Genomic DNA, 25,128 nt, shown 5'->3' on the forward strand with positions numbered 1-25,128 from the left:
TATGATGATGATGATGTTCATGAACTATCACATATACTCGATAGATAATCTGTTAAACATCTACAGACAAAGCAAAACAGTTGAATTGTTGAATGTCCACTAATAAGCTGTTGAAATGTTACAAATACTCTGTGTAGAGTAGACTCTCTGTAGGCACACTATGCAAATAAGTCTCACCATGGTTTTTAACACACACACACACACACACACACACACACACACACACCTCCTCCCAGCACCACAACAAGCTCCTTTTATAGGCATGATGAGACGTGTGTTCTGGCGCTGGGATCGGCAGCACAACCGCATCGTCCCTCTCTCATCTGGACATGATTATGACGAGCAGACCGTGGATCAGTCTGTCGGTGCTCAGATCCAAGTCATAGCCGCCTGAAACGCCCGTGGAAAACTGACCCAGGATCAGCTTTCTCTCATGGGGAATTCTAATCCGGTAGCAGCCGACAAGAGCCGTGTTTCAGTGCAAAACGCTGCTGCCCTCTAGGGGAGAAAAGGCGAATTGTTAAGAGGCCTCACTCAAACTTTGCATGACAGACATATAGAAGATGGGCAAACTATGTGAAATGACTTATGATTTATTATTCTAACCTTTATTTAGGGAAGGCCATTGAGAGCAAGCTGTCTTTTAAGATGCCCTGATTACAGTACAGTGTATATACCATGTACAAAAATATAACATGAAAGTTACAGCAGATCAACAACAGATCATGTAAGAACAATAAAAACAAAATAATTTATCTTGAAAGAAGCTGGAACGTAGAGACAATTACATTAAAAAACAGATTATAGACCTCTTATGTGTTTGTAAACAGCGATTACATGTTTTGTGGGCGGAGCCGAACTGGTTGCAGAAAGTGACAGCTAGCGGTTCAGCTGTCATAGAAATATGGTTGATCGGGATAACTTCTCCATGTATTTTAAAGCTTTGCCAGCAACAGACAGGTTACCTTACACACAATAAGCTAACTCTTTCAATGGGGCGAAGTTGCAGTTGCAACTGCAACGACGTAACCCTGTGACACAACATCCAGGACAGAGAGAATAACATAAGGGACGACATCAATTTAAAGAAAACCGATCCAATCACAATGTCAGTCAAACTCAAAAGAGATTTAAATGGGTGAAAAGGGATGATTAGTTTGTCTAATTTTGCAGGTTTCTGCAGATTGTTCCTCTTGTGTAGCGCATTTAAAAAACTGTTTCCCAATCTCAGTACGAACATGACTATGTTCACGGAGCGAATAGTCTTGGGACCTACGTTAGTGCAGGGTGACAATTACAGCCCGACCGATATATCGGTCCATCGGTCCAACTTCACCCCCCGAATCACACCGAGGCCACCAGCTTATATGTGAAAGAGACCAAGTAGTTGCTTCACATTTAAAGTCCTTTTTATTATTTGGTGCATGCTCACACGCATGCAAATATATACATGTAGGCACTTCCTCTCTCTCTCTCTCTCTCTCTCTCTCCCTCCTTATCACACAAAGACACACACACACACACACACACACACACACACACACACACACACACACACACACACACAAACACACACACACAGTACTGTACACACTGTCACCGTATCCCGTTCCATTCTGCCCAGTGTCCAGCTGGGTTTCAGTGAGGTCTTAATAGATGCTATCTGTTTCCTGTGTGGATCAGCCAAGAAGCCAGAACATTTGTCTCCCAACCTGTTGGTCAACACATGGAGCTCATATTAATAGTGTCTGCAACTGGAGACGTGTGTGTGTGTGTGTGTGTGTGTGTGTGTGTGTGTGTGTGTGTGTGTGTGTGTGTGTGTGTGTGTGTGTGTGTGTGTGTGTGTGTGTGTGTGTGTGTGTGTGTGTGTGACATGTGCGACATGTGCAGAATGCCATGCAGCAAGCCCAGGCTGCAGACAGAGGGGCGTGGCCAGCTCTCTGTGACAGCCAGGCTGAGAATCTACCGCCAAACATTACCAGCACAGATAATGACCTGCAAACATTTTCACTACTTTACCATCACAGAGAATGACCTGCAAACATTTTCACTACTTTACCAGCACAGAGAATGACCTGCAAACATTTTCACTACTTTACCAGCACAGAGAATGACCTGCAAACATTTTCACTACTTTACCAGCACAGAGAATGACCTGCAAACATGTTCACTACTTTACCAGCACAGAGAATGACCTGCAAACATTTTCACTACTTTACCATCACAGAGAATGACCTGCAAACATTTTCACTACTTTACCAGCACAGAGAATGACCTGCAAACATTTTCACTACTTTACCAGCACAGAGAATGACCTGCAAACATTTTCACTACTTTACCATCACAGAGAATGACCTGCAAACATTTTCACTACTTTACCAGCACAGAGAATGACCTGCAAACATTTTCACTACTTTACCATCACAGAGAATGACCTGCAAACATGTTCACTACTTTACCAGCACAGAGAATGACCTGCAAACATTTTCACTATTTTACCAGCACAGAGAATGACCTGCAAACATTTTCACTACTTTACCAGCACAGAGAATGACCTGCAAACATTTTCACTACTTTACCAGCACAGAGAATGACCTGCAAACATTTTCACTACTTTACCATCACAGAGAATGACCTGCAAACATTTTCACTACTTTACCAGCACAGAGAATGACCTGCAAACATTTTCACTACTTTACCAGCACAGAGAATGACCTGCAAACATGTTCACTACTTTACCAGCACAGAGAATGACCTGCAAACATTTTCACTACTTTACCAGCACAGAGAATGACCTGCAAACATTTTCACTACTTTACCAACACAGAGAATGACCTGCAAACATTTTCACTACTTTACCAGCACAGAGAATGACCCGCAAACATTTTCACTACTTTACCAGCACAGAGAATGACCTGCAAACATTTTCACTACTTTACCAGCACAGAGAATGACCTGCAAACATTTTCACTACTTTACCAGCACAGAGAATGACCTGCAAACATTTTCACTACTTTACCAGCACATAGAATGACCTGCAAACATTTTCACTACTTTACCAGCACAGAGAATGACCTGCAAACATTTTCACTACTTTACCAGCACAGAGAATGACCTGCAAACATTTTCACTACTTTACCAGCACAGAGAATGACCTGCAAACATTTTCACTACTTTACCAGCACATAGAATAACCTGCAAACATTTTCACTACTTTACCAGCACAGAGAATGACCTGCAAACATTTTCACTGCTTTATCAGCACAGAGAATGACCCGCAAACATTTTCACTGCTTTACCAGCACAGAGAATGACCCGCAAACATTTTCACTACTTTACCAGCACAGAGAATGACCCGCAAACATTTTCACTACTTTACCAGCACAGAGAATGACCCACAAACATTTTCACTATTTACCAGCACAGAGAATGACCTGCAAACATTTTCACTACTTTACCAGCACAGAGAATGACCTGCAAACATTTTCACTACTTTACCAGCACAGAGAATGACCCACAAACATTTTCACTATTTAACAGCACAGAGAATGACCTGCAAACATTTTCACTATTTACCAGCACAGAGAATGACCTGCAAACATTCTCACTACTTTACCAGCACAGAGAATGACCCGCAAACATTTTCACTACTTTACCAGCACAGAGAATGAATGACCTGCAAACATTTTCACTACTTTACCAGCACAGAGAATGACCTGCAAACATTTTCACTACTTTACCAGCACAGAGAATGACCCGCAAACATTTTCACTACTTTACCAGCACAGAGAATGACCTGCAAACATTTTCACTACTTTACCAGCACAGAGAATGACCTGCAAACATTTTCACTACTTTACCAGCACAGAGAATGACCCACAAACATTTTCACTACTTTACCATCACAGAGAATGACCTGCAAACATTTTCACTACTTTACCAGCACAGAGAATGACCTGCAAACATTTTCACTATTTACCAGCACGAGAATGGCCCACAAACATTTTTACTACTTTACCAGCACAGAGAATGACCTGCAAACATTTTCACTATTTTCCCAGTCAATTAGCTGCTTAGATTACAATAGGACTGACTCCAATGGTTGCTTGTTGGTTGCGTGTTGAAAAAGTATTTTGTCGTCAAATTTGTCTTTTTTGTCGGATACAAAAAACAAAGTAAAACAAATGTCCTACTATTTTACATGAACGTGCTCCAAAGTCAAATAATTAAGGTGGAAAATGTTGCTACCAGAGGTGCTGAGTTATGATGCAACATAACTTAATAATAAGTTGTGTCAGTGAACAGTAAGAAAACAGACACATGCACCTTTATGTAAGGTTTGCTGTTATCCAGCCTGAACTAACATTTGTTTGAATTAAGTTTGTCATTAATGAGCTTGTTAAGCTGCACGAGCTCCATCTTTATTTATTTTTATCATTTATCTTCCAGCTTTTGCATCAAAACAGCACATGAAGGCAACAATGTTTTCTCAACTCTTAATTTGATTGACTATATACAGTAGTCCACTGCAAAATACCCACAATGCAGCTGAATTTCTTGTGAACAGAGAATGTATCCTATATTTTCTCTCATATACCACAATGCAATGCTGCCATGTTTACCAAAGGAGAAGAAGAGTGAGATGTCCGAAACTCATTTGATCGTTCCCCAAATAGTTCACTATTATGATCAACACTACATGGAGAATAGTGAATAAGTGTGGTGGCTTCTTAACAAAAATTAGTTCAATAGCCACTTGCCTTTGATGGGGTTGTGGGTTCTGACTCGCATCCAATCAATTAGGTACAGAGGTCTTTGTTAAAGTTCAAATCATATTTATTTGCAGTCCAGGCGTGCAGCAAAACATTCATAATGTACTATTTCCAAACAAAAAATTATCACCAAGAACTTGCTATTCTGTGGTCAAAAAACTGTACCGCTCCCCATCTCACCATCAGCACACACCTGTCTGTTTAACACACCTGCAATCACTTCACATAACATATATTGGCTTAGCTGTCTGCAATACATTTTAAAGGACAGCAGGGGGAGATCCTTTTATGTCTCCCCAATTCATTGGCCATTAGACCCAATAGTAAATCAAGCAAATCAGACATTATAGTGCAATCATACATCTGATAGATGTGCCTGGCAAAGGGGAGGCCAGGCTTCACTGTGCAATATGCCCTAACCCGACATACTGCACACTACATCTTCTAAATGCAACTGGGATACATCATCAGTGATGTAACCTGGGGTCGTTGGGTGTTTCGGGTCTCACAACATCATACACACTCGCCCAGGTGACCCAGCTGAGGCTAATTACGCCTCGGCTTGTATCCCAGCAGCAGCGGATCTGACTACTTAATCTTCCTCTACAATGTTGCTAGCGGACGGGTCCAAGAAACCCCAATCCGCTGCTGTGGAACTACTCCGCAAGGACCGGAACATCAGTGCATGGAGAGTCGAGGCACTGTGGTTCTCCCGGCCGAGCCTCTCCTTCGTCTCACCAGGTCTGCATCCTCCCGGCAGCAGGGGGAACGCCTAGAGACACAGGCCTGCTGCACGCTGCACGTCATAGTTCTGAGACGAGCAATTCACACTTCCGGGGGATGAATGGTTGAGAGGATTTCCCTGATCCACTAGAAAAACCATAACGCCCATCCATCCTGGATTACGTTGGTGCTTGCACAGTTTTTCAGTAGACTCACCGTGGCGTTTTTGGATTAGACTTTAGACAAATAATTCAAACCCAATAGAACAATGAATCATAATCATCAAACAACAGAAGGAGTGAAGCATTCCGAACTCTTGTCTAGATAGCCTAGCGTGTAGTACAGTAGTTGGGTGGTAAATGGTGAAAGTGCCTGGTAGGTTCATCTGTTCTACAGGAAAGCAGCATTTGGTGTCTTGTTCTGTCCTAAACGTCTAGTTGGCTTGTCCTGTTCTGTCCTAAACATCTAGTTGGCTTGTCCTGTTCTGTCCTAAACATCTAGTTGTCTTGTCCTGTTCTGTCCTAAACATCTAGTTGTCTTGTCCTGTTCTGTCCTAAACATCTAGTTGTCTTGTCCTGTTCTGTCCTAAACATCTAGTTGGCTTGTCCTGTTCTGTCCTAAACGTCTAGTTGGCTTGTCCTGTTCTGTCCTAAACGTCTAGTTGACTTGTCCTGTTATGTCCTAAACATCTAGTTGGCTTGTCCTGTTCTGTCCTAAACGTCTAGTTGGCTTGTCCTGTTCTGTCCTAAACGTCTAGTTGGCTTGTCCTGTTCTGTCCTAAACGTCTAGTTGACTTGTCCTGTTCTGTCCTAAACATCTAGTTGGCTTGTCCTGTTCTGTCCTAAATGTCTAGTTGACTTGTCCTGTTCTGTCCTAAACATCTAGTTGGCTTGTCCTGTTCTGTCCTAAACGTCTAGTTGGCTTGTCCTGTTCTGTCCTAAACGTCTAGTTGGCTTGTCCTGTCCTGTCCTAAACGTCTAGTTGGCTTGTCCTGTTCTGTCCTAAACATCTAGTTGGCTTGTCCTGTTCTGTCCTAAACGTCTAGTTGGCTTGTCCTGTTCTGTCCTAAACGTCTAGTTGGCTTGTCCTGTTCTGTCCTAAACGTCTAGTTGACTTGTCCTGTTCTGTCCTAAACATCTAGTTGGCTTGTCCTGTTCTGTCCTAAATGTCTAGTTGACTTGTCCTGTTCTGTCCTAAACATCTAGTTGGCTTGTCCTGTTCTGTCCTAAACGTCTAGTTGGCTTGTCCTGTTCTGTCCTAAACGTCTAGTTGGCTTGTCCTGTTCTGTCCTAAACATCTAGTTGACTTGTCCTGTTCTGTCCTAAACATCTAGTTGGCTTGTCCTGTCCTGTCCTAAACGTCTAGTTGGCTTGTCCTGTTCTGTCCTAAACATCTAGTTGGCTTGGGGAAAAGTGACGTGGGTCGTGAATTGAGATTTGCCAGACATTTTGGCCCATAGACAAAAACGGGTTTCCTTGAGAGCATTCAGTTATCTAGCTCCAGGTGATGAACTGGGGTCTGAAATGTGGTGAAGCCAAAATCAAGACCTTTCAATACAACCGGCCGGGTGTAATGAATGAATAATGAATCACATTAGACAGTGCAATGTGCAAAATAATGATTTTGTCTCTTCTGCTTTCTACTCTCCCTCCCCACCCCTCTCCCACCGTTCTCTCTCTCCCTCTCCCCCCTCTCTCTCTCCCCCTCTCCTCCCTCCTCTCTCTCCCTCTCTCACCACTCCCTCTCCCCCTCTCCTCCCTCCTCTCTCTCCCTCTCTCACCACTCCCTCTCCCCCTCTCCTCCCTCCTCTCTCTCTCTCTCCCTCTCCCCCTCTCTCTCTCCCTCTCCCCCTCTCTCTCTCCTCCCTCCTCTCTCTCTCTCCCTCTCCCCCTCTCTCTCTCCCTCTCTCCTCCCTCCTCTCTCTCTCTCCCTCTCCCCCCTCTCTCCCTCCCCTCCTCTCTCTCTCTCTCTCTCTCTCTCTCCCTCCCTCTCTCCTCCCTCCTCTCTCTCTCTCTCTCTCTCTCTCTCTCCCTCCCTCTCTCCTCCCTCCTCTCTCTCTCTCTCTCTCTCTCTCTCTCAGTGGTTTGTGTGATAACATCATCCAGGACATCATCTACAGCTACCTGGTTCTGCCCAACCGCATCACCATCCCCCTGGTGGGAGACGCCCAGCTGGCCCAGCTACGCTTCCCCATGCCCAAGGTGACACACACACGCACGCACGCACGCACGTGCACACACACACACACACACACACTCTCACTCTCTCTCTCTCTCTCTCTCTCTCTCTGAATGAATTAATTTATTTGGTGATAAGATAAAAAGAACAAAGAAGTGGACAAGCACCAAATATCAAACATAAGTTAAAAACCAACATCACAGGAAATCACCGAGGATAAAAACACAATAAAGCCCTAGGGCTTATTTCCATTGTGGTCCCCAGAGTCTCTCTCTCTCTCATTAGTCAGTTGTTCAAATGCAAACATGTGCCAACATCAAATCATGCTTGATTATACACAGACTTGGCTTGGGCCAATATTTGATCATATTGAATATTGTGATATTTTGTGAATTAAACGTCTCTGCTTAAGGCCCCCTCCAGTGTATTTGGTCATTTTTAAGATATGTTGTGTGTTGTGACCTGCTCTGTTGATTAGCCACACTGTTCGTTAGCATTTATTTATTTTTGACAAATAACCTAATTTTGTGTTCAAAGTTACAAAAAATAAGCTGTTGCTAAAAACAGGTGATGACGTCAGACATAATAATGGTATGACGTATATGATAGACAGTAAATACAGTCAGCCAGGGGTTCAAAAACTTAAGGCCTACTTTGAAATCTGAAAATCTTCCGTGCCCTACCCAACCCTTTAATCACAACTCTGATCAACACACGAGACTAAGATGATGTATTTCCCGATATGTTTTTTATATTATATATTTTTTATTTCATTAACAGAGCAGGTGAACTTGGGCATAAGAGAAATTAATCATCCATCCACATACAAAAACATTTCAGCAAAATACCCAAAAGCACATTGGCAACATTTTCTCCCCCTTTACTCATCATTTGCATGTGTAACACATTTGTTGAGACAAAATGTACGTTTTGAGACCAAGGACCACAACGGAAATAAGTCTTTGACTTTTTGTGATATCCTTGACATGTTTATGATGCGTGACTTATTTTTTCATCATGTATTGTATCAACTGTCCAATAAACTAAACTAATGTGATTATCAACAACAGAAGAAATCAATCCAAAAGCTATTATTGTGTTAGACTTGTGGTAACCATTAGACCAATTTTCATTCAGATAAATTGAGCTGAGAGGTCAACTATTCTTTTATTTCCTTGTGTCAACCATTTTATGTGAAGCACTTTGAATTGCCTCTGTGTATGAAATGTGCTATACAAATACACTTGACTTGACTTGACTTGACAAGGAACCCTTTTGAAATGGTTTTCCCTCGCCCAAATTTAACCTATGTTTGGAGCATTATTTAGCCCCCTTCCCGACAAGCTAGCATATATTGCTTGGTAGCAATAGATGCCTTAGGTCTTCTAGTTTCTGATAACAGGATGTAGCTTTAAAAATGACCCTGCAAAAGCCATTTGATTACCCACGAAAATCGGGAGTGTTGGAAGACCACTCGCGGCCCACCTGCAGTACCTCCATGACCCACTAGTGGGCCGCGACCCGCAGTTTGGGAATCACTGCAGTAAGCTAGAGTTAGCCTCTGGCGTTAGCTACCTGTTAACCGTTAGCTACATTTGTTAACTAAGTGTTCGCCAGGCTCAAAACGCTGCCGATAATACCAGCAGCTGTTGATATCTGTTGTCTAGTTGTTGATATTATAACAATATTGTGGCTTCTAAACTTAACGTTTTTTACAGAGATGCAGGAAGACAGTAATGGCAGCACACTGTTTCAGCTGCCTAATAGGTTTTATCAAAGGAACAATGCCTAAAGAGTATTTGTGCCAATGTTGGTACTTCGTTCTTTCCACTTGTGATGTGAACGATCTTACTTTAAAAAGTGCATTTAATCTGCTCCACTATTACATCAATGTGAACACTTTTTCACTTCCCACCCAATTCAACCATTTTGTGTCTAAAAGGCAGGAAGTAACACAGGTGCAAGCAAGACATTAATGGTGGTTTCATTAAACTTCCGATCCATTTAGGTGATCCAGTGCACATTTAAAATCAGAAACAGACAAAACGAAGACAACAAAACAATGTGCAGGTAGAGACAAGAAACCCTATCTGGACTTATGCTTCGGCTCTACCTCAGAAACCCAATAATAACAATAATCCGTAGAAAGTATGCATATCATAATATCAGTTATCGTATTGGCCAAACCTTTCATATCAGTGCATCCCTACAGGTTAGATAGCGAACATTAATTAGATAGCTTGGGAGTTGGTGTCAGTCTCGCCCCTCGCAGAGCATGTCTGATGCTCTCTGTGGTCAGTCTGTCCCCTCACAGGGCGTGTCTGACTCTCTGTGGTCAGTCTGTCCCCTCACAGGGCGTGTCTGACTCTCTGTGGTCAGTCTGTCCCCTCACAGGGCGTGTCTGACTCTCTGTGGTCAGTCTGTCCCCTCACAGGGCATGTCTGACTCTCTCTGTGGTCAGTCTGTCCCCTCACAGGGCGTGTCTGACACTGTCTGTGGTCAGTCTGTCCCCTCACAGGGCGTGTCTGACGCTCTCTGTGGTCGGTCTGTCCCCTCAGGGTGTGCTGCGGATCCACTTCCTGGAGGCCCAGGACCTGTTGGGGAAGGACAAGTTCCTGGGAGGGCTGATCAAAGGCAAGTCCGACCCCTACGGCGTCATCCAGATCGGCAACCAGCTGTTCCAGAGCAAGGTCATCCACGAGACCGTGCACCCCAAGTGGAACGAGGTGTACGAGGTGAGAGACGTCGGGACTGTGCGTACCAAGCACAACTAGAAGCACTTTATTCTAAAGGTGCAGTAGTAGGGGTTGCACGACTACGGACATGGAAATGTAAATCTCTGTTCATATTACTAACAGTGCACTCAAACGAAATTGTCTGCTTACAAAACGAACTAAAATCAAATAAAAAATATGCAGAAAATGTCTTAATTTTAGTCTGTCAATGTGTTGACACAACAAGGATGAGGAGGCATTGGTGCATAGTTATATATGTTTATTGAGCCTGGGATGTCTCCATAACTGTAGTCTCGCTGGCCAGCCTCCTCTCCCTTTCGTCTGGCGCCGCAGGTCTCCATAGTGGGATTGTGATGGGCAGTGCCCTTGGAAAGTAGTTTCAAACAATCCAACTTGCCGTTTTCAGCGTGTAGCAACGAGCTAGCGTGTAGGTTTCTACCGTTAGCTTGCTAGCTAGTTAGCGTTGTTGTTTTCCCTGAGGCGGCAGGGGACTATTTACAGCGACACACAGGGAGGAGGGAGCGGAAGCCACTCTGATTGACGTGGTCGGAGCCAATGACAGAGCTTCTTAAGGGGGGAGCGGAAATCCGGCAACGTCTGAAACCGACGCCTCCAATGGGAGAGCAGAGTAGAGCAGGGGAGGGTTTATCCCAGTTATGGAGACCTGTGGCGCCAGACTCCTCGGACGGAAGGGAGAGGAGGCTGGCCAGCGAGACTAGACACACACACACACACACACACACACACACAATAACTGTGACTGAAAACTCGAATCCATTGTGTCTCCAATTCTAATTTAAGATGTAATTTCTCCTTCTTTTTCTTCACACAAAATGTAATGTTTGGCTGTGCTAATTCTTAAAGTTGAGCTGAACCCAATAATTACTTTTCTTTTCTTTTAGTTCAAATACCTGGGTATGCAGTGCACCTATTTAATAATGTATGCAAACAAAATCACAACAATCTAATTTCTTTAGTTTTTCACACTTTTTCACATCAAAAGTTCGTTTTTCAAGATTTCATTGATAACTGTAATTTACAGTTTGCTGACGTCACCCAGTACTATCAAATTGCCCAATCCAGTCCCCAGAATTGTCAAATAAAATCATCGACATGATACTATGACCCGCCTCTCAACCTGTCATCTTAGACAAACTATGTTTTCAGTCTGAAACGGACTCATTATGCACGTGACGAACAGGTTCAGTTCGACTTTAAAGTGACAAATTGTCAAATATATTGACCCTATACCTCAGGATCCAAGACATTTAAGTAATTTCAGCGCTGTTATAATCCTGTGCAAATGTGTAATTCAATAGTTACTTCCCCACATAATCTAAATCTATATGTGCAAATTCAGCTTTAAACAATGTGTTATGGATTTTTTATTTGCCAAAACATCAGTATATTCCTGTCATGGAAAATCTACTCAAACTGTTCAGCAGAGAGAAATCCTCTCATCCTCTCATCCTTCATGTTTAGTAGGGATGTCACGATACTAGAATTTCTACTTCGATACCCAGGAAAATATCGATACTCGAGTCGATACCACGTGATGACGACACATCAAAAATAAAGTTAGACAGATGGACGGACAGAGGCATAATCTAGGCCCGATAAAAGTCATTACAACTTTGCACTGACAGCAGGCTACCCATGCTCTAGCCATCAGCCTATCAGACCATGTTGAGCTTGTTGAAGCAAGATATACCCACCAATGATAGGGAGGGAAAAATCAGTGATTTTTCATAAAGAGAATGCACTGATGGTATCGAAACTGTTGCAAATGAGTGTTGTATCCGTTTCAAAAATGTTGTATTGATACTTTTCGATAGTATCGATTCTTTTGACAACCCTAATGTTTAGTGTGGTTGAAGATAATATGAATGAAATGTGTGGTTTTTTTGCAGGCCTTGGTGTACGAACACGCAGGCACACAGCAGCTTGAGATCGAGCTGTTTGATGAAGACACAGATAAAGACGACTTCTTGGGAAGGTACTGTGAAAAGTGAAAATGACGCTGCGGTCAGTGATGGCTTATTAAGATCTTGTGGATAAATTGACTGAAAACTGAAGTAAACTGAAACTGAAAGTGATGGTGATGGTAGCCGCCATATTGGTCTGAAGTAAACATTACTATGGTTACAGACATTTAGTGGAGTGACTCCTGTTACCTGTCGTAGTATTCCACACATTTTAATGTTCTTTACCATATATCTACTCATGTCTAAGTATAGTATTTGGGCAGGATTTGGTGGATATTGGCGACTTAGAACAGTTTCAGAGCACATACTGACACACAGTACAGGTCCTTAATACTTATAATAAACTATATTATTGATAGTGAATATACTGTACACTGTCCATGTATATAGATGCATCAGTTCAGAACCAGAATCAGCTTTATTGGCTAAGTATGTAGACATACAAGGAATTTGACTCCAGTTTACTTTGCTCTCAGTGTGCATAGTTACAAGGTAAAACAAACAAGGACAGTGAGTTGACAGAGGTACATTTAAACAGATTAACTGTTATTTACAAGTTTACAATAATAGGCTAAGTGTGGTGTAAACTGTCATAAATACTATCTAAGAAAAAAACAATTGTATATCTATGTACAGTATAAGTATATGTAAGCCACGCTGGATTGTAAACAAGGCTATAAGTCATATATTGCACAGTTATTTACTGAGTTTACTCATTTACTTCCAAGCTTATCGAGTGACTTTTCCACGCATCACATATCACAATCAGACAGGATTTCTTCGCAAACATCTCCCGCCTTATATAATGAGATTTTGAGCCAGTTTGAGCGCATCGGGATATAACGAGCCATGCTGAGCGGTCAGGATTTAACGAGCCAGGCTGAGCGCGTCAGGATTTAACGAGCCAGGCTGAGCGCATCAGGATTTAACGAACCAGGCTGAGTGCGTCAGAATTTAACGAGCCAGTCTCAGGCTGTGCACGTCAGGATTTAACGAGCCAGGCTGAGCGCATCAGGATTTAACGAGCCAGGCTGAGCGCATCAGGATTTAACGAACCAGGCTGAGTGCGTCAGAATTTAACGAGCCAGGCTGAGCACGTCAGGATTTAACGAGCCAGGCTGAGCGCATCAGGATTTAACGAACCAGGCTGAGTGCGTCAGGATTTAATGAGCCAGGCTGTGCACATCGGGATATAACGAGCCAGGCTGAGCGCGTCAGGATTTAAGGTGCCAGGCAAAGTGCGTCGGGATTTAGCACGACAGGCTGAGTGCATCAGGATTTCATTTCCATTAACTCCCAGTCAGTCGTCTGAAAGCCCTTTACAAAATAGACGATCTGCCTCCGCGGTGTAACTTATTCAGACGCGCTCACTTATGATGAGTTGGTCAGTTTTGTCTTCTTGTGACTTGTGTTTCAGTCTGATGATCGACATGGCCGAGCTCCAGAAGGAACAGAAGGTTGATGAGGTAATCTGCATCTCTTCTTCTCTCAATCTTATTTCTGTGCATTTTCTAGCCCACTGAATTCAGTTGCGCTCAGTTATGTTTATTTTATTTTATTTTATTTTATTTTTTATTTTTTTATGTATACAGGGGAAGTCTGACTGGGAGTAATGCTCTCTTTTTCAGTAGTGCACTGTTCACATTCACACACGCATTCATACCTGGAAGCTGACCAGTACATCCACAGTCTGATCTGCTGGCCACTGATCAGCTGAGCAGTTGGGGTTAAGGGCCTTGCTCAAGGGCACCTCAGTGGTGGTAATGAGGGAGGGGCAAGCACTGCCTTTTCACTTTCCCCAGCCAGATTTATCCTGCTGGTCCCGGGGATTGAACCGATGACCATCCGGTCACAAGCTCGCTTCTCTAACCGTTAGGCCACCACTGCCCCATATCACATAAGCATGTCTCGAACGGCTTTACACAGCATAATCACAGTCATATATTACTGTGTACATCATATAACTACACACAACATAGGTTACATACATCATATACATACTACACATTTTACTAGATTGCATTATGATACTAGACAAACACAACATATCTTTAGACTGTGGGAGGAAACCGGAGCACCTGGCAGAAACCCACACAAACACATGGAGAACATGCAAACTCCAAACAGAAAGGACCGGGGAGGAGATTCAAACCCATAACCTTCTTATGCGTTATTAATGATGACACTGGACTGTGTTTGCACTGGTTAAAGTTGTGTATAAATATGTTGGCGTTATTAATGATGAAACTGGACTGTGTTTGCACTGGTTAAAGTTGTGTATAAATATGTTGGCGTTATTAATGATGAAACTGGACTGTGTTTGCACTGGTTAAAGTTGTGTATAAATATGTTGGTGTTATTAATGATGACACTGGACTGTGTTTGCACTGGTTAAAGTTGTGTATGAATATGTTGGTGTTATTAATGATGACACTGGACTGTGTTTGCACTTGTTAAAGTTGTGTATAAATATGTTGGTGTTATTAATGATGACACTGGACTGTGTTTGTTTGCACTGGTTAAAGTTGTGTATAAATATGTTGACGTTATTAATGACACTGGACTGTGTTTGCACTGGTTAAAGTTGTGTATAAATATGTTGACGTTATTAATAATAATAATAATAATAGCTTGGATTTATATAGCGCCTTTCAAGGAACCCAAGGCTGTTTCACAGAGCACAAAAGATGACGGACACACATAGATGACAACAAAGAACAACAAAGATGACAAAATGATGACACTGGACTGTGTTTGCACTGGTTAAAGTTGTGTATAAATATGTTGGTGTTATTAATGATGAAACTGGACTGTGTTTGCACTGGTTAAAGTTGTGTATAAATATGTTGGTGGTATTAATGATGACACTGGACTGTGTTTGCACTGGTTAAAGTTGTGTATAAATATGTTGGTGTTATTAATGATGAAACTGGACTGTGTTTGCACTGGTTAAAGTTGTGTATAAATATGTTGGTGTTATTAATGATGAAACTGGACTGTGTTTGCACTGGTTAAAGTTGTGTATAAATATGTTGGCGTTATTAATGATGAAACTGGACTGTGTTTGCACTGGTTAAAGTTGTGTATAAATATGTTGGCGTTATTAATGATGAAACTGGACTGTGTTTGCACTGGTTAAAGTTGTGTATAAATATGTTGGCGTTATTAATGATGAAACTGGACTGTGTTTGCACTGGTTAAAGTTGTGTATAAATATGTTGCCGTTATTAATGATGAAACTGGACTGTGTTTGCACTGGTTAAAGTTGTGTATAAATATGTTGACGTTATTAATGATGAAACTGGACTGTGTTTGCACTGGTTAAAGTTGTGTATAAATATGTTGTTGTTATTAATGATGAAACTGGACTGTGTTTGCACTGGTTGAAGTTGTGTATAAATATGTTGACGTTATTAATGATGACACTGGACTGTGTTTGCACTGGTTAAAGTTGTGTATAAATATGTTGGTGTTATTAATGATGAAACTGGACTGTGTTTGCACTGGTTAAAGTTGTGTATAAATATGTTGACGTTATTAATGATGACACTGGACTGTGTTTGCACTGGTTAAAGTTGTGTATAAATATGTTGACGTTATTAATGATGACACTGGACTGTGTTTGCACTGGTTAAAGTTGTGTATAAATATGTTGACGTTATTAATGATGAAACTGGACTGTGTTTGCACTGGTTAAAGTTGTGTATAAATATGTTGGTGTTATTAATGATGAAACTGGACTGTGTTTGCAGTGGTTTGTGATGGATGACGTGGCCACAGGAAAACTGCATCTCAAACTAGAGTGGCTGTCTCTGCTGCCCACAGCAGACATGCTGGACCAGGTACCACACGCTGCACTTACACACATAGATTGACTTAAACAGATCATTTCCAAAACAGCATACATTATATAATGAAAATTATTATTTGTGTGTGTGTGTGTGTGTGTGTGTGTGTGTGTGTGTGTGTGTGAGTGAGAGAGTGTGTGTGTGTTCCAGTTATACTATCAAGTATAACTGGAACTATACTTTGCATTTGAACCATGCTACACCGATCTTGATCGATCTGAACATCATCTCACATTGGTGGGGGGGGGCGGGGGATCTGATGAAATTTAGTTCATTATTTCCTCATTATCATTATTATTCATTACTGACTTGATTATAATTACATTAATTATTAAGGGTTTTTATATGACTTCCTAGTGATGAAATATAGCCAACAAATATTCAAAATGTCACATAATCTTTTCTCATTTTGAGTTTTTTAAGAGTTTTAACACGTTACTTTACTTTATTGTATTGTCAAATTCAATTTATTCTACTTTGTGGAAATGTTTTTGCATGTTGTACAGAAGTAGGGATGGGCATCGAATTTCGAATTTTCGAATAATCGTTGTTATTATCAAGGTCGACTTTTATTATTGAAATTCGAAATTCGAAAAAAAAAAAAAAAAAAAAATTTTTGAGTGAAATGTTGCATTGTCTCCCCTGATTCTAAGTATAGTCAAATCGCTTGGTTTGAGCAAGTAAAACAATTTTTATAAGCATTTTAAGCAAGGTTTATGGAAAAATGAATGGTGGATGAAATCCCATGAAGAGGGAGAGGGGGTGACTTTGGCACCCCTTTGGCACTCAGACCTGAGCCTACTAAATATTTAATGAACCACTCATGATTGTCAAAACTGTTTTTTATTTGCGAAAATGTCAATGTCATGTAACATGTTCTTTACTTCAGTGGTGCAATGCTTGTTTGAGCTAAAAATCCACAGCAGAAGCTTTTTATATTAATTAATAAAGCCGTAGACTTAGAATCAGGGGAGACAATGCAACATTTCACCCACAAAAAAAAAAAAAAATTACATTTTTAATTTTTTTTACATTTTTATTTTTATTTTCGAATTTCGAATTAAATTCGAATTTGGCCAGCGAATTTCGAATAGTGTTTTTGCTAGAAATGCCCATCCCTATACAGAAGTATCCTAAATATTTTTAACGGATCTATTTCTTCTCGGCAGGCGTTGACGAGCATCAAGGCGGATCGCGGCCACGCCAACGACGGCCTGTCCTCCGCCCTGCTGGTCGTCTTCCTGGACTCAGCCCGGAACCTGCCGGTAAGTCAGCCAGCCGTTCCAGGTAATGTTTGAACCAGTGAATGTAACTAGAGGTAACAGTTCCAGGTTCCTTGCCCTGCCTGTTACTACTGTCTGGTCCAGCAGGTTCACCACAGACTGCCTCTTCTCCACTGTCCTGCCTGCTTCTCTGCTCATGCTTCTTCACCATCAATTATTTTCTCATAGAGACTGTGTCCTTTGCTTTGTTACAAACGATGTTTTTCAAAGATCCTACAGTATGCTACTCTTATATGCATAACAGGGGTAGGGAACACATAGATATTGCACCCAGAGACTCAGTGCTCTACTCCTGTTGCTTCTTGCTATTGCAAATTGTGTAAATTGTGCAAAAATAAACTTGAACTTGAATGATGATTAGCATGACAGTCATAGCAGTAAAATAAAATGTATATTAAATCACAGCTACATACAATACAGCCATAGATCTCCATAGACACATCATTTGTAAGAATAGAAGATCATTCAAGTTAAGATGTGCATTTGAGCACAAAACCGATTCTTTAAAAGTTCTACTTGTAGAATTTTTAAGCAGCAGTCATTGTCAAATTAATTGTGATATCTTGGTATAATTACTGTAAACAAATGGTTGGTTGTCTCCTCTATCTCACAGCAGTAGTATTGTTTGTTCAATCGTTTCTCTACATTAAGACTACATTTCCCATAAGCCCAGTTGCTTTTCCTGCCCGCCCTCCCCTCATGTGAAGAGGATCAACATGAGGATGTGATTTCTCTCCTTTCACCATCTGCTAAAGGCCGATTTTATTTACAGTAATTATAATATATATATATATATATATATATATAGTATGTATATATATAGTATGTATATATATATATATATATATATATATATATATATATATATACATACATACATACATACACACACATATACATATATATACATACACATATACATATACATATATATACACACACACACCATTACTGTTATGCCAGTGGCATCCCTGATTGGCCCGGTTACATTGTAATTTCTGGAAATGGATGTGGACAACTATAAGTCCAGACTGATCCATGGAGTGAAACAGAATGTGAGTTAACGTGCTCATGATGCTTTTACAAGGCTAACACATAACTAATACTACCTTTAAGATGAAAAAAGAAGCTGAGGTTGTCTTGTCTGGTATCTTCTAGCATTATCAACCTGATTCTTTAGAAGTTTGTACTTGGCATGGATCTCCAGTGTAGACCTCACATGTCTCTTTTCAGCCTCTTCTTCTTCTTCTCCTTCTTCTCCTTCTCTGCTTGTCTCCTCTGCACCCCTCCTCCCTCTGAAGAGCGTCTTTGAGGGGGACTTGGGCTCTGGCTACTTAAAGGAGAGGCGGGCGGCGGGCCTGGTGTTTTGTGAGAACACCGCCTCTCTCTATAGGACCTTATTTGTGAGTCCGCCGGCTGTTTTCTGCATCCTGTCGACTTATGATTGTGTTTGGTTTTTATAAAAGCAAGAACAAAGGGTGAACCTTTGAGCCTGATGAGCATGCTGCCCACCAGCTTGTGTACGGGTTAAATATCTACATTTTGTTTGTTCTGAATGTTGTTTGTTAGTTTGACTGACAGAAAAGATGAGGAACGTGGCAGGAAAAAACAGAACCGAACTCGAGGAAACAAAAGCCAGGAGTTTTCTTTCAGGAACTCTCAAAAGCATCCTTCTTTCGCTATTTTGACGAATGACTGATTTGTTGAAGAAAGCACATTAATGCTGTAATTAATGTTTTCACAATCCAGTTAGATCAATTGCATTAAGGTATCTTTCACATATAAGCTGGTGGACTCGCTGCGATTCGGGCGGGTGAAGTTGCAACATTGTTGCTATTTTCATTTGGTCTGGTTCACTTTCACACAGCAATTTGTCACAAGCACCAAACTTTCAAGGAAACAAACTTTGACGCGTTTAAAGCAGACCAAACAGCTTATATGTGAAAGCGACCTAAAACATTGTCTGGAAAAAGAAAGTACTGGTTTCCAATTAGAAAAAGTCTCGACAGAGCTAATTCTCAATATTGATGGTACAAAATGTCTCCCAAGAAAAGATTATAACAATATTGAGTTTGCCCTCGGCCAGCGCCACCAGCGGAGGAAACCAGCTGTCGGCCAAATAATATTTGAAATTATTTTCTCTGTTTGTTTTATGTTCATTATGTTCAGGAGTTTTGCCACTTAAGGCAACATACTTAACGGAAAGTTGAGACAATCACAGGAAAAGCACTTTAGTGTACTCTTCTTTTGTTAACGCCTCACATGACATAATTTGAATGGTCAGGATGTGGCAAACTCCACCCATCTGGTCCCCTAAGAAGGATAAAACAAGCATCCTAAACACTGTTGGACCCAGATATGGCTAATTCCTTTAAGGAGGAAATGGAGGGAGGAATGCATTTTGACTGTTGGTTCCTCTCCCTCCGTCCGCCTGCCACTGTGTTCAGGGTTTCCCTGCTCCTTCACCCAGGCTCTCATCTCCTGTGCAGCCTCTCTGCACTGGTTACCTGTCACATTCAGAAGAGACAACTTCACTGTAAAACACATCTGATTTCTTTTGCACGTGATCTCACACAGATCCAAAAACTGTAAACTGTTTTGCATTCATTCCATTTTGACATTCATTTAGTTTGACAGTAATGTCAGAGTTGATTTGTGTTAAGTTGTGGACCAGTGATGTCATTCCATGATGTGAAATCTAAAAGAGTATGTTGTGCTTTAACCCATTGATACCTGATGCAGCATTTGCGTGTATATCCCTCATTTGTGTGTGTATCCCTTTAACGCGTCTTAAAGGGATACACACACAAATGCTGCATCAGGTATCAATGGGTTAAGAAATGGCCTGTGTGAGCAGAGCAGTAAATGGGCTAGAAGGTGGAAAAACACTAGAATATCTCCCATGATCTGTCCAAAAGAGCTCTGTGCTGAGCACCCTGTGTTGCCCTTTTGATGTCTCTTTGGTATAAAGCACTTTGGAACCTCAGTGCTGTATAATACTGATTTACTTACTTACTAGCTCTGCCACCACGGAGCAGCACACGGTTCCCTCTCCTTAGGTAACATTAGTATACTTCAGACATTAGCAAATTTGGAAAAACTCGATTATCAGATTATCATCTGGTTCCTACGCAGGTGTGGAAAAAATATAAAAAATGTATTTGATCATTTCCACATCTTGAAATTTTGGGGAATTTGGAAAAAAATTCTGGAAAAGAATGGAAACTGTTGTGGTTCAGGTCCGATACACACATATTTATAGCGTTCTGTTGATGTGAAGAATAATGTTCAGATAGAGGGATGCTATTATGACCCAGCCTTCTGTTAGCATGCATTGTATCAAATCCCCTGCACCAACATCACATCCAGTCAAGAAGTTTTATGTTCTATGGCCAGTTGACTTTATGGTTAATGAAATGCCTTGGCTTGCTGTGCAGCTTATTCTTGATATCTGTAACACTGAATTATTCATCCTCTGAGTGTGATGTTCATCCATCTGGATTGCAAGTGTTTTTCAGCTAAACGCCTGAAAGCCATGTCCCCCAATTAACATCAATTATCACCACAGCTCCTCATTCAATTAACACCACAACTCCTCATTCAATTAACACCACAGCTCCTCATTCATAAATTCATCTCAGCATCTCCTTGATCAGAATTGATTGATTCTTCCCTCTGATCTGGATTCTCTTGATTCTCATCAGACTGTCTTAAAGGGACATTTCACCCCAAAATCAATAATACATGTTTCCTCTTACCAGTAGTGTTATTTATCCATCTCGATCATTTTGGTGTGAGTTGACGAGTTTTGGAGATGTCAGCCGTGAAGATGTCTGCCATCTGTTGAGTACAGTGGAACTGCAAAGTGCAACAACAAAAAAAAATCAACAGCAATGTCTCTTTCCAGAAATCATGACCCGGCTAGGTTACTCAAGATAATCCACAGACCTTGTCGTGAGCAGTTTATGCAGGGACTATTTTCCTTGGAGCGAACTACACGCAGCTAGCTAGCAGCAGCTAATGCTACCAGAAGTGAGCAGTTTCATGCAGGAACTATTTTCCAACCAAACTACTACTAAAAGAAAATAGTTATGGCCGATGTCTCCAAAACCCGGCAACTCACACCAAAACAATCTACATTAGATGGATAAATAGCACTACAGGTGAGAGGGAAAAATATGTCTTTTAGATTTGGGGGTGAACTGTCCCTTTCATAACGTTGTGGTGTTCTTGTGTCCAGGTTTAATTGGGGATTGACATTAACCATGTGATCGTCCGTGTTGTGTTTTTGTCTCGTGTGGTGTGGTCATCTCCTCTTCCTCCCTGCATGCTCCTCCTCTCCTTAATAACCTGCTGCTGTGTGTGTCTGTGTGCGTGTGCGCGGCGTGCATGTATGTTTGTTTGTGTGTGTGTGTGTGTGTGTGTGTGTGTTTGCTCTCTCCTGCCTTGTCCCTGGGGGAAAATCAAAGCACAATCCGTTAGAGTTCAACCAGCAGGGGCTGAAGAAGGCCTCAGTCAGAAAGTCGCTCAAGGTAACCATGGTAACGAGAAACACCCGTAGATACAGGAGGGATGCAGTAACACAGTAGCATCACGAGGGCTGGGTATCGCTATCCGATACCTTTAAGCCACGTATCGACCGAAATAACCCAGTACTTTGTAGTATTGAAACTTCTCCAGTCAAACGATACCTGCATTCCATGCTTTTGTACACAGATCTAGAAAAACATTACTATTTGTATGGTTTCTATTCCTTGCAGCCAATTGTTAGATTTTATGCAACGTGATTGGCCGACTGCGGCAGCCACAACCCATGCAGGCTGTGATGGTGAAGTCGAGCGTTGGCAGTTCAGTGTGCCAAGATGCCACCAAAACGTTCAAAATGATGGCTATACAGAGGCAAAGTGAACGTCACTTCCTGCTTCAGCACTGTACCAGAGATTTTCTTCCGCTATTTATTTTCCCATAGACATTTCATTAAATGCTTATAAAAAAAAGTTTTACTTGGTCAAACCAAACGGTTCAGCTATATTTCGAATCAGGAGAGACCAAAACATTAAAAAAAACCACATCGAAAAAATCTCCTGTTTCTAAATATATCTGAAACGTTTGGTTTGAACGTTGGGAAAGTAAATGGCGCATGAAAATCTCTGGTACAGTGCTGAAGCAGGAAGTGACGTTTCACTTTGGCTCTCTATACTACACAAAAATGTATCGAATGAAATATTGGTATCAGTATCACTTTAACTCATTGAGTGCCAAGGACGAGTATGTTCGTCAATTGCGTTTTTTGACGGTGGGACGTGCATCAAAGCCAGATCCATCTCCTGTGAAAGTATGGTGGATGTTGAATGTGTAAAAGCTATTTTAGGGACCCATTAGGTGGCGACAGTGCTCTCCAGATTAGAGGAAGGCGAGGAAAAAAGAGAGAAGAAGTAATGGGGAAACGGAAATCGCATCGATATGCATGAAGCATAACGTTAGCTGTGCCTGTGAACAGCAGTCATCTGCTGCCACAATTGAGCCCCATCCGTGTCCGCTGCGATAGCCCCTCCATATGATTTAGTTGCCGCCACCAGCCTCTTTCTGAAAAGTTACATTATTCTCAGCTGGAAGCGCTGGGAGCCGGCGACACGCTGTGAAAAAGCGGGGGGATGCAGCGCACTTTTCAGTGCAGAGCAAACGCAGAGCAAACGCAGCAGAGCCCCAGAGACACTCCCACGCTCGGAGGAGGAGGAGGAGGGGGGTGGGGCATGCAGGGCACTACAGCATACAACCATTGACAGTAAACACAGACCCAGGCAGCAGCAGGCTCGATGCACAGAGACAGGCAAACAAGCTAGAATAGGCTATCTGATGCCCACCAGCAGTAAATCAAGACCAGCAAGAAGGTGTAGGGTCTGCGCACGCAGGGGCCAGCGCTGCTGGTTGCAGCTAAAAAATATTATTTGGCCAAACAAAATTCCTTTGTTTTCACTCTTTTATTGAAGGAAATTATTTTTGAGGTGTCATTACATCAGAAAATATTAGCTTCAGAGTCAATGATGTGCTTGAAATGCTTCCTTTCACAAAAGGCTGAATATCTCAGATTCTAAATTGAAACGTGTCTTTTTGCTCAAAACAACCTATCTTCTCCGGCTCATAACTAAAGAACGGAAAATGGTATCAATAAACTTTTTTTGCAGATGATAGAAGAGAGTCTCATCGTTCTTTGTGCGTGTTCGGTGTTTACATAGTAATATCACACAATATTCTGTGGGCCTCGAGAAATCACTGAAAACGCTCTGAAACTCTGGCACTAACTCAATGAGTTAATAGTAATGCTATTGTACTTTTTTTTAACGATACCCAGCCCTAAGCAACACACACACACTCACACACGCTGTAACAATAAACAGCATACTGCATTACAAAATGCTAAATCTTAAAGGTAATTTAGTATTAATTTGTTTCAAATGGCACCGTCCCTGTTTTATTTTTTTCCCGCTGTCGGCCCCATCCCCCCCAAAAAAATCGTCTGCAAAAAGTCATCCACATAGCGAGAAATTGCATCCACACAGAGAGTTCAAGGAAGATGTGAAAGTAAGTTCCATCTTTTCACATTGAGCAGGCGAGATAAAAATCAACATGGCTTATGAGAGTTCACCATGAAAGACTGTAAAATGTAGTCAAAATTTATATCTCAATCAATCCAAAACACAGGCTACAAATGAAGAGTTTTTCAAAAATAAAGTGTTTCAATTTTTAGTTGTTACTTCTGATTCATCTCACAGAAGGATATAGATGATTCCACCTTCAACAATGTAGCCAAAGGCTTTAACGTCGTTAATTTTAAGTTCAAAATGCATTTGATTTCGAAATCAGGAATGATTCTATCGCTGGTATCTAATTTTGGGATGGAACTGCTCAGATGAACTGCAGATTGAGTCTAAACTGATTAGAAGTTGAGTTAGATGCTGTTGCTGCTGCAGGAATTCAAAATGGCTCCCAGGTCGATTCCAATTACTGACTGCTGTTGTGGAAATCATTAACTCTACTAATTGTGTTTGTCGACTAAAACTATCCACCGTCTCTAACAGTGTGTTGTAAATAACAACATTGTTGTCTGAGGTCAATTGAAACTCTCAATTCTTAATCTTATAATTGATCCTTTCTTCAAGTCTGATATATGATATGATATTAGATGATATGATATGGTATGATATGATATGGTCGGGGCTGTGGAGATTTGATTGGCAGGAGGTCTTTCCCTCAAAGCCCTTTCCCCCTTAATCATTTCCCCTCAAACGTGACACATTTTGCATTTTGTGCATTTTGCATGCACAAAAACACCCACATTTCAAAAATATGGAACATCGAAATCAGAATTTTGATTGCTCTATATTCTAGTTACAGTATACGTTTATAATACAGTATACAACATCATAATGAAACTGTAAAGGAGATATGGTGTTGTTATGATAAGCTCTTACAGTGGCTAATTTGGTATGCTTTACAGAATGTGTCTTACTTAATTACTTAATTGTATGATTGTACTTATGGTTGCAATTCCCTGAAAAAGATGCCAAAACCGCATTAGGGCTTAATCTCTACTGCAGTAAGAA

The 25,128-nt window shown here is 41.3% G+C and overlaps 1 protein-coding gene across 1 annotated transcript in view; it reads left to right on the forward strand.

Moving 5' to 3' along the window:
* esyt2a (extended synaptotagmin-like protein 2a) overlaps nt 1-25,128 on the forward strand; it is a 148,792-nt gene that overhangs the window by 111,335 nt on the left and 12,329 nt on the right. The window contains exons 9-14 of the mRNA XM_083653608.1: nt 7,576-7,696; nt 10,232-10,408; nt 12,319-12,404; nt 13,811-13,859; nt 16,146-16,235; nt 17,411-17,506. Of these exons, the coding sequence (XP_083509734.1) occupies nt 7,576-7,696; nt 10,232-10,408; nt 12,319-12,404; nt 13,811-13,859; nt 16,146-16,235; nt 17,411-17,506 (619 nt within the window). The remainder of the gene's footprint in view (nt 1-7,575; nt 7,697-10,231; nt 10,409-12,318; nt 12,405-13,810; nt 13,860-16,145; nt 16,236-17,410; nt 17,507-25,128) is intronic.

The sequence above is a fragment of the Poromitra crassiceps genome (assembly GCF_964638095.1).
Source record: "Poromitra crassiceps genome assembly, chromosome: 17".
NCBI lineage: Eukaryota > Metazoa > Chordata > Actinopteri > Beryciformes > Melamphaidae > Poromitra > Poromitra crassiceps.